Below are 15,746 nucleotides of genomic sequence, written 5' to 3'. Positions count from 1 at the left end.
TTTGTGTTCAACTTCATGAATACCTCAATACTTGTGTTCGACTGGCAAGATGAAATTGGTACTCAGAGCGTCCCAGATCTTTAAATTTCTATTTTGTAAAAGCCTTTTTTTTGTTTTGTCCCAACTCACAGGAAACAAGCAATTGAAAAAAACGTTTGAAAATAAAGCTTATCTGAAGTACTTCCATTTATCTTACAATTACGGGGTTTATCTCCCTTTCTGCTATATAAAACAAAACTTAATAATTACGTACTAAACGATTAACTAATTGGTTAATTTTCGGATTGATTCGTGTTTTGCTATCGACTATGAATAATTAACCCAAATTTCAACTTTATCCGAGAATGGGAAGTGGGAGAAAAAACATGTCAAAAGGTAATAAGGGGATTAAATCCATATATACATCTAATTTTCTCATTAATTGATTTATGTCTTATCAGGTTTAATGAATAATTGTGTAACTTTTTAACTTCAAAGAAAATGCCCTTATAGTCTGGAATATAAAGATGTAGGTCGACTGTCTTTATGCTTGGACATAGGACATTATACATATTAACAAACAATTTATATATATATATATATATATATATATATATATATATATATATATATATATATATATATATATACTAGACATATGTTACCCGCGACCCGCGGGTCTTTATTTGCGCATTACTTTCGATATAGTCACTGAGAGTGTTTTGTAAGCAATTAAACGAAATAATAATGTAATAGGTAAAGCGAATGTGTCAATGTAAAAATAGTGTGAATAATGCTATCAAATCAAAATAGCTAATAGGCTTAAATCCATTTTTATTTAAATTAAAACATTTGCTTTTGAATAATCTAGTGGATTGGATTTAAATGTATGTTAAACGTAGCTAATGATCCTTTCACGTTATTTCAGTTTCGCTACGAAAATAAAATTAGTTTTGCGAAAATGGTTTACCCAAAGTCGATACATTCTTATCTATTAAAAACGAAAAGAGCGATAGCTTTGTTAAATAAATGGGATTATAAAGTGAACAATTAAACGAAATAATTTTTAGTACGCGATTCATGAATGAATATAGATCTAGGCCTATCTCAACTCGGCTTCGCAGCTTTCGTAAACGAATGTAACTTTAGAAAACCAATTTTGAATGTTTATTTGATCAAAATATGAAATGAATGGACTTTAATTAATATATTTATGTGTTAAAGTATAAAACTATCTGTGCGAAGAGAAGTTTTATCATCTTAGAGTTGGATTAGAGTTTTAGATCTAGGGATGGTATTATAAAGTGAACAATTAAACGAAATAATTTTTAGTACGCGATTCATGAATGAATATAGATCTAATGAAAGAATGTTCGTCAGGAAATCTGTAGTCACAGATATAAGGAACTAATTAATGTAAAAAATGCTTTTGAAACACAAAATTGAAGGTTAATTTTATTATATAATGAAATCAATGGATCTTCTTTTGTCTTTTCATGTGTCAAAGTAGAAAACTATATGCGCAAAGTGTATTTCTTAAAATTAGATCTAGGTCTAAATCCTTTCTATCTTTTCTCATGTCAACATTGTAGACATGGCCTAGATCCATAAAATACTATAGCTGTAATAGAGTCGGACAACTTTATTTTTTTTGAGGGTCTTACATTTGTTTTAGGGCTACAATACATTCACTAAGGTCTAAGTTGGTACCCAAGGAACATTCCTGCCTAGTTTTATCAAGATTGGTCAAGCGGTTTTGATGTCTATAAGTAACATACATACATACATACATACATACATACCCCTCACATTCTACTTTATAATATACTAGACATATGTTACCCGCGACCCGCGGGTCTTTATTTGCGCATTACTGTCGATATAGTCACTGAGAGTGTTTTGTAAACAATTAAACGAAATAATAATGTAATAAGTAAAGCGAATGTGTCAATGTAAAAATAGGGTGAATGAAGCTATCAAATCAGAATAGCTAATAGGCTTAAATCCATTTTTCCAAATTAAAACATTTGCTTGTAGGCCTACATATATTTGATTAAAAATTGAGATGAATAGACTTAATTTTGTATGTTCATGTGGTAAAGTATAAAGTAGATCTTGAGGTAGACATAGATCTAAATCTACACTAATCTAGTTGCCTTTTATAGAGTTCATTCTGTGTTGCGCATGCGTGACCTTTTTTCATGAATGAATATAGGCCTATCTCAACACGGCTACGCAGCTTTATTTAGCGAACAGCGAACGAATGTATTAAAAATGCTTTAGAAAAACAAATTTGAATGTTAATTTGATTAAAATATGAAATGAGTGGACAATAATTAGTATGTTTATGTGTTAAAGCATAAAACTATCTTTGCGAAAAGAAGTTTTATTATCTTAGAGTTCAATAAGAGTTTTAGACCTAGGCCTAGGAATAGACTCAGTAGAGAGATGTGTTAATCACTGTTAATGTGTAACCATTTGGTAATGTCTAATGAAAGGATGTTCGCCAGACTTTACCCGCGGCCTTCGGGTCTAAGTTTGTGTTTACTAATCTAGTGGATTGGATTTAGATGTATGTTAAACTTAACTAATGATCCTTTCAAGTTTTTTCTCTTTCGCTACGAAAATAAAATTCGGTTTGCGAAAATGGGATTACCCGAAGTCGATACATTCTTATCTATTAAAAACGAAAAGAGCGATAGCTTTGTTAAATGAATGGGATTATAAAGTAAACAATTAAACGAAATTATATTTAGTACGCGATTCATGAATGAATATAGATCTAGACCTATCTCAACTCGGCTTCGCAGCTTTCGTAGGTGAATGTAGCTTTAGAAAACCAAATTTGAATGTTTATTTGATCAAAATATGAAATGAATGGACTTTAATTAATATGTTTATGTGTTAAAGTATAAAACTATCTGTGCGAAGAGAAGTTTTATCATCTTAGAGTTGAATTAGAGTTTTAGATCTAGGGATGGGATTATAAAGTAAACAATTAAACGAATTAATTTTTAGTACGCGATTCATTACGGTATTGTCTAATGAAAGAATGTTCGTCAGGAAATCTGTAGTCACAGATATAAGGAACTAATTAATGTAAAAAATGCTTTTGAAACACAAAATTGAAGGTTAATTTTATTATATAATGAAATCAATGGATCTTCTTTTGTCTTTTCATGTGTCAAAGTAAAAAACTATCTGCGCAAAGTGTATTTCTTAAAATTAGATCTAGGTCTAAATCCTTTCTATCTTTTCTCATGTCAACATTGTAGACATGGCCTAGATCCATAAAATACTATAGCTGTAATAGAGTCGGACAACTTTATTTTTTTTGAGGGTCTTAAGTTTGTTTTAGGGCTACAATACATACACTACGGTCTAAGTTGGTACCCAAGGAACATTCCTGCCTAGTTTTATCAAGATTGGTCAAGCGGTTTTGATGTCTATAAGTAACATACATCCATACATACATACCCCTCACATTCTACTTTATAATATATATATATATATATATATATATATATATATATATAAAACCTATAAATCAATTCGACATTTCAATAGGATTCAATGACGTTACAGACTACAGCAATGATGACAACGTCCCCCCTGGTGTGTCCATAAAGGGTCCTGAACTAGTGCGGTATTAACAGAGTAGTGCCCATCACTTACTAATCTCTACTTTCTTTCAACGAATTTGATCCAATTCGAAGAAGTGGTGGGAAGGGAGACCATCCAAACAATAATACGGAAGACATTCTAACAACCATAACATTTGTGAAGGGAGACTATCCAAACAATAATACGGAAGACATTCTAACAACCATACCATTTGTGAAGGGAGACCATTCAAACAATAGTATGGAAGACATTCTAACAACCATACCATTTGTGAAGGGAGACCATTCAAACAATAGTATGGAAGACATTCTAACAACCATACCATTTGTGAAGGGAGACCATTCAAACAATAGTATGGAAGACATTCTAACAAACATACCATTTGTGAAGGGAGACTATCCAAACAATAGTATGGAAGACATTCTAACAAACATACCATTTGTGAAGGGAGACTATCCAAACAATAGTATGGAAGACATTCTAACAAACATACCATTTCAGCTAGTAGGCTACATCTCTTTTTTCAGTGTATTCAACGCAAGAATAATTGTTCTTCTAAGTATTTAGTATGTGTTATTTCAAAGTATACTGTGGTAGCTCTAACATTATTTGCAGAGGAAGAATCATATTTTAAACTCTACTATTAATTGTGGGACATAGATAATCCAAGACTGAGTCTCAGTTATTTGGATACATTTTGGAATATACAATTGACGTCTAGTGGGTTACTTCAAAACAACTCCTCGCGAAACCTTATAAATCCGCCCTTGGTAACTATAATATAAAGGGATCAATATTAGCATGGTGTCACATGACGTGCTATTACAGAAAGATCCAAGATGAACACAGCCACTTAACGAAGTCAGACATTGGAGACCTAGATGATAAATCGTGTGTATATTAGATAAAAGGCATATATACAACGCCTCTCAAACTGTTTTTGTGCGATTAGACTCATAGTTGCATGGGGTCGGCCATATGCAAAAGGGATAGCACTGATACTCAATAATACGAAAAAATACATATATAATCGTTATTAATTCCCTTGAGTCCTATTAGTAAATGAAAATAAAAATAAATAATTGATGAACTGATCTATCTTACATTTCCGGGATAATAAAATGTGTTGTCACGCGATACGTGATCGAAACTTTAGTTTGATTGAGGGAGGGAAGTCATGTGATCTACCTAAAAGTTGTTGTTTTACTATGAACAAGAAGGACATGAGACTTAGTAGGGGATGAAAAATAAGGTCTAAATTATTTATGTCAATGACCTGTCAATTAGCACCTGACCCGAACATTCCATACTTCAGCTAAGCGAACACTATCACAGATGAAATACCTTTTAAAAAAGTGTGTGTGTGAAATATGTTAATATCAGTATTCGAACAATGTCCAAAACAAAGTGTTCCATGTACATATGACTTTGACTTGACTTGACTGACATGTTCTCTATACAACAAGAGTATATTATAGATCTATTAATGTTTATCATTTGAGACTCACTGACTAAAATATGCTACTATTTCGATGATTGTGATAATATCTGATATATCGTGAAAGCACGCTGGAATACGCCCACTAAACTAAGATAATCATGATAATTACGAAGGCTCTCTTAATTTGAACGTGTCTCAATATCTGCCCCGGTGGCACAATCGGTTAGCGCGCCGTACTTATAGACAGTACCTTCCCCATGTGGCCATGGGATAAGTTATGCGGAGGTTGTGAGTTCGATCCTCACCCGGGGCAGCTTTTTTTTTTGCGAAAAATATTGTTGTTTTTTTTTCTTACCTTTGTGAGTGTTTATATTTAAACCTAAGTTATAAAAGTAACTAGACCTCTATAATCCATGATAATCGAGTTTACCAGATTTGGCAAACTTACCAAGGATTCTTTTTTTTAGAGTTCAGTCAACATCTCTCAACATAGTGCGGTCTAGGGCTATGTCTTTCCAGAAGTCAACATCGATGTCCACTGCTTTGAGGTCCCATTTGATTATATCTACATACTATTTTCATAAGCACTCCCCTAGAAGATGGTTAGTGTACCAGCTTGAGGAGATTGAAGAGGCTTTAGTCCTTGAGTTCGAATTCATGCGTGACCTCCGTGACCATATCGAAGGTGCCGATTCAGTTCGTTCGCCTCGCCCAATTTTTTTTTTTCTATATGAATGCATATAAAAAGCAATCACCCAGATACCCACATCTTTCCAACTGGTCCAGACAATTGTTAGGATTATAGCGCATTGAGAAAACTAAAAGTATGCAATTGCTCAAAACAAAAACAATTGGTAAAAATATTTCTAATCGCGCGGTTGTATTATTGTTAGCCTAGACCTATTACAAATTTAATGACATGACAGATCCAAACTAATTGATACAACTACGTTTAATATCAGCATTAGTTTTAAACTAACAATTTTGTTTTAATTTCTTGTTTCTCGCCTCGTTCAAAGCTTATGTAGCTTATACTCATAAAATCCTGCACTGCCAATCATTCAGTAGTCACACATATCAGTATGTTGGTGTTTCGTTTACCCGAGTTGGAGGGGGGGGATAATCTTTTACAAAACTCATATTAGCTCACGCCTTTTGTCTGATCTGTCTGTCTGGCACATGGGCGTAGCCATGTTTTTTTTTTCGGGGTAAAAATCCCCCCCCCCTCGCCAAATATATATATAGACTAGACTGAAAAGGATGTCGAACTTAGAAAGAAGAAAATAAGTTCCGCCCAAGTCTAGAGCCGATATGAAGAGACTGTGCTAAAAATGACAGATGTTTTTTTATGTACTTGTGATGTCCTGTAAATAAACATAGTTGGCTCGTTGAGTTGCCGCCCTTAAGTTCTTACATTGGTGTCTGGCAGTGGGATTGGGCGACTCAACGGCGGCCTTATGTAGGATCTTATTTAAAATGGCATCTATGAAACGGCTAGACGAGCTGGAATTGAAAGAACCGAAAGAAAAGCTCAAATGGCGGCGTCTGAAACGCTTTGAAAAGAATAAAGACATTCTTAGAGCACGTCTTCAGCAGGCTCTGGATTATGAAGGAGAGAATCAGGAAATACTTGTTTGGGGTGGATCCAGATATCGGCGAGCTTCTGAAAACTATGAAAGACTCGCTAAAAGATATGTACGACTCGATGCGTGAAGAAATGAAAATGATGGGGAACAAGATGGAGGAGATAGTATTGAAAAAGGAAGGCCAAATATACTAAAGTGATAAAATAATGTCGCAAGCAAAAGGAGGAATAGACTCGTTGGTGAAGGATCAGTTGCCTGTAGACTAATTAGTGAAGGAGCAGTTACCTGGCACGGACTGTGGCTGCACAAGCAGTGGTGAAGAGAGCGCTGGAAATTGGAGCGCCGTCTGTGTCTGTGTTATGGGCAAGTCTTGTGGGTGTGACTTTCAAGATGAGAAACGTGACAACGATTGCTGCGACGATATTAACCGGTTGTGCCGAATCGAAAGGAAAGAAACAAATGAAGAGACTAGAGAAGTCTGCTTTTGTTCCTGGTGTACCTGCAACGAGTACCTCAGTGAGCCGGACAGATCAAAACACGTTGAGTCTGTTGTGGACCTTAAAGTCCTCTGTTTATCTGTCAGTACCTTTGACGTGAACTCAAACCACGAAAGCCTGATAACCGTTTCTGATTCGTTGCCTTGGATGTCGTCGGGTAAAATTGTGAATACAAGGCCCCAACATAAATTCTTAGGCGCCGTTCGGAGCATTGGGCGGCAAGCTGCTTCCACAAAAATCTGTCATTGGCGATGTCGGAAGCCTCTTTCCACCTGCTCTGAGGTCCTCCATGAAAGTGTGGTGCCACGCTCACAGAATTTGGTGACTGTAGTTTGATATAAAATAATATTGAAGAGGGGTTTTCAACCTCAAAACTATCTGTAGGGGGATTTTAAACTCAAAACAATCTGGAGGGGTGTTAAACTTAAAGCCCTCTGGAGGAGGGAGTTTAAACTCAAAACCCCCCTTGGCTACGCTCATTGAATTTTGAGTGTGTGTTTTTTTTTATATTGAAGAGGTGGTTTTTACCCCGCTTTTTAACTCAAAACCCCCTTTGGCTAAGCTAATAGAATTTTTAGTGTGTAACTTGCTTTTTTTTTATAGTGAAGAGGTATTTTTTAGCATCAAACCTCACTAAAAGGGGGTTTAAACTCAAACCCCCCTTTGGTTACGCTCATAGCATTTTGAGTGCGTAAATTGCTTTTTTTATATTGAAGAGGTATTTTTTTTAGCTTTAAACCCCACTGATGGGAGATTTAAACTCAAAACTCCTTTGGCTACGCTCATAGAATTTTGAGTGTGTACTTTGTATTTTTTATATTGAATATGTCGTTTTTAGCTGCTAACCCCTGAAGAGGGGTTTTAAACACAAAACCCCTCTTGGCCAAGCTCATAGAATCTATTGACTGATGTATGGATAATCTTATATTGAAAAGGGGGTTTTATCTTAAATTTCGGAGGGGGGTTTAAAATCAAAATCTTCCTTAGCTATGCTCTTGGAATTTGGGGATTGTCGTTTGCATTTTTTTGTTTTTGTTTTATAGAAGAGGGGGATTTAACTGCAAAACCCCCTGTTAGGAGGTTTTAAACTCAAAACCCCCCTTGGCTGCGCTGGGGCAAGTGATGGTTGAGTATTAAAATCTCTCCAAAAAATAAATAAAATCAAAGCAAAAAATCAGTCACTAAATTCCGATCGGTGTCTGGAAATTTAGGCACCGGATATTTTGGGCATCCGGATCTTTAGGCACCCGGAATTTTAAGCACCGGATAATTGGGCACTTTTTGACAAGGCGGAAAATTAGGCGAACTTAAATTTGAATATAATTTAAAAGTTTAAACGTATATTTTATGCCACTTCCAATTCTCGGATCAAGTTGAAACTTTGCACCATTGTTAACTGTCGATGACAAAACATGAATCAATAAACAAAATTAACCATATTAAAATTTAATTAAAATAAATTAAAATTATAACAGACAGACAGGCGGAATTATTTTTTTTTATAAAAACAACACAAAATACACAGGTTTACTTTATTTTATTATTATTTATTTTTAAGATTTCTTTCCGGCCATTTCATTTTCGTTATAGTTAGTTTGATTACATCAATATTATGTCTTTGGTCATTGCATCTATTTTATTAGATGTGCTTTTATTAGTTCTATAGAGTACGTAGCCGTGTCATTGTATGCAATTTTTACCGATGCCATTTTTTCCTCTAGATTTCGGAACCAAGAGGTCAAATTTTCCCTGGATATGGAAACGCAGCGTGAAATGAAAATTAGACATTGATAATAAACAAAACAAAAAAAAGTGTCGCAGATGTTATGTAAAAGGTTTTGCATACATTTTTATTTCAAACCAAATTTGACTTATTATAATGTAAACAAAGATTACTGTGATTCACTTTTTTTTTCTACAGAAGTATCGGTATGGTCCATATTGTAGTCGTGTTGAGAGATTTTCCACTCGAATCAATCTAATAATCGATCGAAAGTGTTGTTTTTTTTAAATTTAATATTTTGTTTTGGTCAGTTTTAATAAGACAGTCAAGGCTCTAATTCTGACCACGTGGAGGGGGAAAAAACTGGGTCACGCGTTGATGAAGTGCTGTGTACCGCGTGTGTGTGTAGCCAAGCTACTGGTGTAGTTCACTTCCTTACCCCCACCCCCTGGACAACGCCTTTATCTTTTTTTTTCTACACAGCGACACACAGCACTAGTCCCCCCCCCACCTTTTTTTTTCTTTCTACTAGTGTTCTCCCTTTTTTCCTCCATGTTGTTACACATGTTACCCCACCCCCACCGCAGGACCATGGTCGTTACCCACGTGGTGGTATTGTCCCAGTAACCAGCGTGTCCAAACTCAAGGTCAGTTTGATCTGGCCTCACAGCATTTAGCCATAAAACCAACGAATGCAGTCACAACTCAATCGTTTTTCCTTATTTCTTGGCATATTTTCTTTAAGCATGATATACATATATATATATATATATATATACCTATGCCTTGCTTTATATCCGCCCCGAACAGGTGTCCTTGCTATCTGGATATTCAATTATAATTAATTATTTATTAATTATTGGGAATACATCGTCCCAATTTCATGTTTTTTTACATTCATGTTTTATTCTACAAATACAAACATTCACTGCTTTGAATCTTCATACTTCTGAGTAAATTATTTTTGTCTATTCTAACACACCTCAAGCAGACAGACTGTTGAACGAGCACACCAAGTTCCTCACTAACCTAAACAAAACAAGAGTTTCAACACTTTAAAATGATTCATAACCTGTTCTAAAGTGGAGCATTATTTATAACTGTGTTACAAGCCAGTACATTCCAGTCTTTTCGGTAGCACTCAACACAACACTCAACAAAACCTTTATCAAGAATGTTCATATAGATCAGAATATAGGTCTATATTGAAAAACAAAGTGCCGATAGGTTAGACTCTATATTGTTTGTTTAATGATGTTGATATCTAGACTCTATATATTTAATTCCAACGAAAATACACGTTCAGTAGGGCAATGACCTTCGCTTCTTTTAATCATTCGTTGTTGTTTTTTGTCTACAATATTGATTCCTTCTTTTTAGTGCATTTCGTTATATACGTAAATGAGTCGCAAAATTCAGGCAAGCCAATTTAGGCTAGCCCAAAAAGCTAAAAGGCCTAAACCATAAGGTCACAATGGTACGTTACTGGCTAATTAGGTCACACCGACATTGCCGGTAGACCATGTGTGGTACCGTAATTTGAAAAAAAAAAAATCTACACTAAATGAGTAGGAGTTCTCAGTAGTTCAATTCTAGTAAAAATGTAGATATAAATATTATCTAGAATAATAGATTTAGATCTCAATAAGGATTTAAGTTTTGTTTTATTAACAATCATTTCGATTAGTCATTAGATCTAGCTGAATAAGCATTTGAGCCATTAAATTAACATGCCAATAATTCAAGTTAGACTCTCTACTACTCTACATCTAAAGCCACACGGTACAATTTATTTTTAAGAATTACAAGTTTTATGGCTAGATCTATTTAAAGATTCTTAACGAGAAAATTCCCTCGATAAAGGTGTTGCCAATGACGCTAAGAGCACGTGATACTTTTGCTTAATAACCATTGGTTGGAAAAGAAGACCACATTTTCTCCAGAACATTCTCGATAGCATAAACGTCACTTCCCGTTTCTATAGGACAAAGATAATTTTTGCCTTTAAAATATTCGATTACTTTGTACTTGTATTATAAGTAACTACTAGATCTACATTTTTAATCTTCGAGTAGGCCTATAATAAAAAAAAATAATTGCAAAAAGTTTTAGAAAAAAGCACAATATTTATATTATTAGTTTCATTAATAGATCTTATTCTTTTATTGTAAAATACATTAATTCATAAAATGATGAATAAATAACAAAAATGAATATGTGAAAATTGAATCTTATACAAGAAGCTTTTTAAATACAAAATATACTATGGTCATTTATAAGCTGTATCTCAGAATATATATCTTTTTCTATTTTAGGGGGAAAAAATAGAAACATTTTTGTTTAATATTGGAAATAATATATATATAAAGTAAATGACCTAACCTAGTTATATCGCAAAATCATGTCTCGGTATCGATACCATTTGGAATGTTCGAAGATATCGCAAGAACCGCCCACGAATACTAATAAATTGGTGCTTTCGCTTACGCCGGCAAAGTACACATCTGCGCTTGAAGCGTTGTGATCTAGTTGATGCTGATATAGATATTTTCTACACACTAGTCTCGGTAAGTTGTAGCTGTATTTGTCCAGACCTACACGCGGTCTTATTATAATTAGTATCTAGATCTAACTCATTTGTCCTAACGTAGACTAGATTTAAACTAGACTAGTAATGTAAGTGTGGTGCGAGTCCTTTTCAGATTCAAGACGCCTAACCTAGACTGCTAGAGAAGTGTAGATTAAGATTAGCCTTGAATACTTGACTGACTTGAGTTGATTACACTAGAATGTGACTAGATTGATAGAATAAGCCATAGTCATAGACTTGAGTGTCTAAGTGTGACTAAGGCTTAGTGTAAGCGTGTAGATAAATATGATCATCAGAAAATCAACTGTCCAGAATCTAATCTAGATCTAGTTTTGATACATCAGACTAATCAGAGCACTCAATTGACTGAAGAAAATCTTTATCAGATCGAGTTTAATTTTTGTAAATTAGTCTAGTTCGGATTTTCATTTATTTATTTAAAGTTAAAGCTATTTTTTTCAATTCTTCAAACAGCTAACAAATCAAAATGAGTAAAGCACCAGCTGTTGGAATTGATTTGGGCACAACCTACTCCTGTGTAGGAGTCTTCCAACATGGGAAAGTAGAAATCATTGCCAATGACCAAGGTAACCGAACCACACCCAGTTATGTAGCTTTCACAGACAATGAACGTCTCATTGGAGATGCTGCCAAGAATCAAGTGGCTATGAATCCAGAAAATACAGTATTTGGTAAGTTAAATCCTAGATTTAAATTTTACAGGAGCAGTTTGTACTTTTTTAGTACCAGTATGAGTATGTTTACTAAGTTCAAGATCTATTAACTTTAAATGTTTTTGTTTTTTTCTAGATGCCAAAAGGTTAATTGGTCGTCGTTTTGATGATCCAACTGTGGCCTCTGACATGAAACACTGGCCGTTCACTGTCATCAATGAAGGTGGAAAGCCCAAGATCAGAGTAGAATATAAAGGAGAGAAAAAGACCTTTTTCCCTGAAGAAATTTCCTCCATGGTTTTGACAAAGATGAAGGAAACTGCTGAAGCATATTTAGGCAAAGTAAGTTTCCTGTGTGTTTAAGAGTAGTACATAGTCTTCAGATGGTTATGATGAAGCTTATTCCATAACATTCGCGGTTTCCACTAGAAGAACATTAGTTCTGAGGATAGCACTAGCCCTTCCTTGGATGTCTGAACCATCGAATGGTCAAAGTGATTGACCACAATTCTCTGGTACACATGTAAATCTTGTTTTAACTTGTATTTCAGACTGTTACTGATGCTGTGGTTACTGTTCCAGCCTATTTCAATGACTCTCAGAGACAGGCTACAAAAGATGCTGGAACTATATCTGGTCTTAATGTACTTAGAATCATCAATGAGCCCACTGCTGCTGCTATTGCTTATGGTTTAGACAAGAAGGTAAATGTTTTAATAGTGTATGAACTTTCACATTTGGGTTGAAATGAGAATTTTTCATATAATTTTCCCAACTTGACATATTAAATAGGTGTGACTGTTCCTCTACAGGTTGGTGGTGAACGCAATGTCCTCATTTTTGACCTTGGTGGTGGTACTTTTGATGTCTCCATCCTTACTATTGAAGATGGCATCTTTGAAGTCAAGTCCACAGCTGGAGACACTCACTTAGGTGGTGAAGACTTTGACAACCGCATGGTCAACCATTTTATTCAGGAATTCAAACGTAAACACAAAAAAGATATCAGTGAAAACAAGCGTGCTGTGCGTCGTCTGAGGACAGCATGTGAAAGGGCCAAGAGAACATTATCATCTTCAACACAGGTTGGTTAATGTTTCAATAATCCAATTGGATTAAATTTAGCTGAGACCAATGATTTTGTTTAGTTGATTTATTTCATCTTTCTTTTTGTAGGCAAACATTGAAATTGACTCACTTTTTGAGGGCATTGACTTCTACACCAGCATCACCCGGGCTCGCTTCGAGGAGCTGAACGCAGATCTTTTCCGTGGCACCTTAGAACCTGTAGAGAAATCCTTGAGAGATGCAAAGCTAGACAAAGCTCAAGTTCATGAAATTGTACTTGTAGGTGGTTCTACTCGTATCCCCAAGATCCAGAAGCTGCTCCAAGATTTCTTTAATGGCAAAGAATTGAACAAGAGCATCAACCCTGATGAAGCAGTAGCTTATGGTGCAGGTAAGACATTTAATAGGTTTTTTTGTTCCGTTTTTTTTTTTTTATATAGTTTTTTTTTAACGCAAGTTTGTATATAATGACTTTAGCTATATGCAAATGATTAAACATGTACATCCTTCTTCAGCTGTCCAGGCTGCTATTCTCCATGGTGACAAGTCAGAAGAGGTGCAGGACTTACTCTTGTTGGATGTTGCACCCCTTTCACTTGGTATTGAAACAGCTGGAGGTGTAATGACTGCACTCATCAAGAGAAATACAACCATTCCAACAAAGCAAACTCAGACTTTCACTACATACTCTGACAACCAACCTGGTGTATTGATTCAGGTGATTATCATCTTAGTTCATCATTTAACATAGTATAAAATCAGATTTCTCATGGTTATGATGAAGTTTATTCCACAACATTCGCGGTTTCCACCAGAAGAATAAGCTCTATTCTGAAGATGGCCCATTGTCCTTCCTTGGATGTCTGAACCATAAACATTTTTTTTTTGTACTGTTATCTATTTTAGTAATTTTAATTACTATAGTCTAATATTTAACTTTTTTTTTCTAACAGGTATATGAAGGTGAACGTGCAATGACCAAAGACAATAATTTACTTGGAAAATTTGAGCTCACTGGCATCCCACCTGCCCCACGTGGTGTTCCCCAAATTGAGGTCACATTTGACATTGACGCCAACGGCATCTTGAATGTGTCGGCTGCTGACAAGAGCACAGGCAAAGAGAACAAGATTACTATCACTAATGACAAAGGCCGTCTGTCAAAGGAAGAAATTGAAAGGATGGTGAATGATGCAGAGAAGTACAAGAATGAGGATGAGAAACAGAAGACACGCATCTCTGCCAAGAATGCCCTTGAAAGTTATGCTTTCCACATGAAATCCACAGTAGAAGATGAGAAACTTAAAGATAAAATCAGTGCTGATGATAAGAAAATCATCATTGACAAATGCAATGAGGTAAGCATTTGACTTGAATTTAGCTTAAAATTCAGACTAATTTGCCATGACATGCATTTTCTTTAAAGTAATTTCTGTTGAAATCTCATGTATTGTTACTGTAATTTCAGATCATTCATTGGTTGGATGCTAACCAACTTGCTGATGAGGAAGAGTTCCAACACAAACAAAAAGAAATTGAAGGTGTGTGCAATCCCATCATTACCAAGTTGTATCAAGGCATGGGTGGTGCTGGTGGTATGCCAGACTTCAGTGGTGCTGCAGGTGCTGGTGCTCAGCATTCAGCTGGAACTGGAGGAGGCAGTGGGCCAACTATTGAGGAAGTAGATTAAATGGTCTAGTTAGTTTCAGTAACTAATTTTCAAATAGTCTTTGTCATCACCTAGCATTTCAAATGAAAATCTGATTGACAATAATTTATACCTTAGAGACTTTTTGTTGCAACTCATTTGTTTCAATAAATATTTTGTTGGAAAAAATGTTACAAATTGTATCCTGTTTTATGTACTTGTTTCTACATTTGTTGCTAAGCTTACTTACTTTTATCAGGTTTCTAATTTGAAAATACTGAATTGATTTAGGTCACACTTTAATAAAAACTTTTTGTGAAAATGTTTTATAGATCTATGTAAGCTGTAGTTGTCATAGAAACTTGATGTGTTAGAACTTTTTCATTACCTAACCTTGGCAAATGTTAAATGGAAACTTATATCTTCAGTATTGAACTCAGGCTCATTTAAAACCTTGCATTTAAGTTTCCTAAAGATTTTCAAGAATGTCATAAAAAAAGACGAATAGTGCTTAAAAATATCTTGGCAGCTTTACTATCTAGTATTAATTCTTAGAAAACAGTCAATAAATTAAAATAAAAAATTGTAAGATTGCTTTAAGATATACCATTATACTCAAAAACTCTTACTGTACACATCCATACACTAAACTATGACACATACTTATGTGAAACAAAAAATAAAGGTAGAATTAACAAACTATAAGGCCTTAACACAAGTTAAAAGGGGTACCTGGTATTAATCGATTTATAGCTGGAAAATAATTATTTTATTGGGAAAAAAAAAAGCAACTTTCATCTTAAAGCTAAATAGGTACCGGTATATAATTAAATCTAAATGTGAATTCTTTTACTGTCAAATGCATCTGAAAATGAACCCCTCTTTAAAAAAGGAGAAAACAGACCCAGGAAACTAC

At 34.8% G+C, this 15,746-nt stretch overlaps 1 protein-coding gene and 3 non-coding genes across 4 annotated transcripts; all 4 read left to right on the top strand.

Annotated features, from left to right (window-relative positions):
- Positions 1-5,248: 5,248 nt before the first annotated feature.
- On the top strand, positions 5,249-5,357 carry Trnai-uau (transfer RNA isoleucine (anticodon UAU)). The gene is made up of 2 exons: positions 5,249-5,286; positions 5,322-5,357. It is a non-coding gene; the product is annotated as a tRNA-Ile (tRNA).
- Positions 5,358-11,269: 5,912 nt separating this feature from the next.
- Positions 11,270-15,028, top strand: LOC106067477 (heat shock 70 kDa protein cognate 4). The gene is made up of 9 exons (XM_013226660.2): positions 11,270-11,417; positions 11,915-12,132; positions 12,251-12,456; positions 12,666-12,818; positions 12,927-13,199; positions 13,291-13,573; positions 13,698-13,900; positions 14,136-14,540; positions 14,651-15,028. The coding sequence occupies exons 2-9, from the start codon at positions 11,928-11,930 to the stop codon at positions 14,870-14,872; spliced, it is 1,950 nt and encodes a 649-aa protein (XP_013082114.1). The 5' UTR covers positions 11,270-11,417; positions 11,915-11,927; the 3' UTR covers positions 14,873-15,028.
- LOC129921862 (small nucleolar RNA SNORD14) lies at positions 12,499-12,595 on the top strand. The gene has a single exon (XR_008773848.1). It is a non-coding gene; the product is annotated as a small nucleolar RNA SNORD14 (small nucleolar RNA).
- On the top strand, positions 13,953-14,053 carry LOC129921856 (small nucleolar RNA SNORD14). The gene has a single exon (XR_008773842.1). It is a non-coding gene; the product is annotated as a small nucleolar RNA SNORD14 (small nucleolar RNA).
- Positions 15,029-15,746: the final 718 nt, after the last annotated feature.

Source organism: Biomphalaria glabrata, chromosome 11 (assembly GCF_947242115.1).
Source record: "Biomphalaria glabrata chromosome 11, xgBioGlab47.1, whole genome shotgun sequence".
NCBI lineage: Eukaryota > Metazoa > Mollusca > Gastropoda > Planorbidae > Biomphalaria > Biomphalaria glabrata.
The sequence above is the reverse complement of the archived record's forward strand: the minus strand, read 5'-3'. Positions and strand labels throughout refer to the sequence as shown.

Excerpts from the sequence above, each read along its gene's own strand:
- LOC106067477 (XM_013226660.2), top strand. The coding sequence starts at position 11,928 with ATGAGTAAAGCACCAGCTGTTGGAATTGATTTGGGCACAACCTACTCC. Across the intron at positions 12,819-12,926 it reads CTTATGGTTTAGACAAGAAG|GTTGGTGGTGAACGCAATGT; the intron begins GTAAATGTTTTA and ends GTTCCTCTACAG. Across the intron at positions 13,200-13,290 it reads CATTATCATCTTCAACACAG|GCAAACATTGAAATTGACTC; the intron begins GTTGGTTAATGT and ends TTCTTTTTGTAG.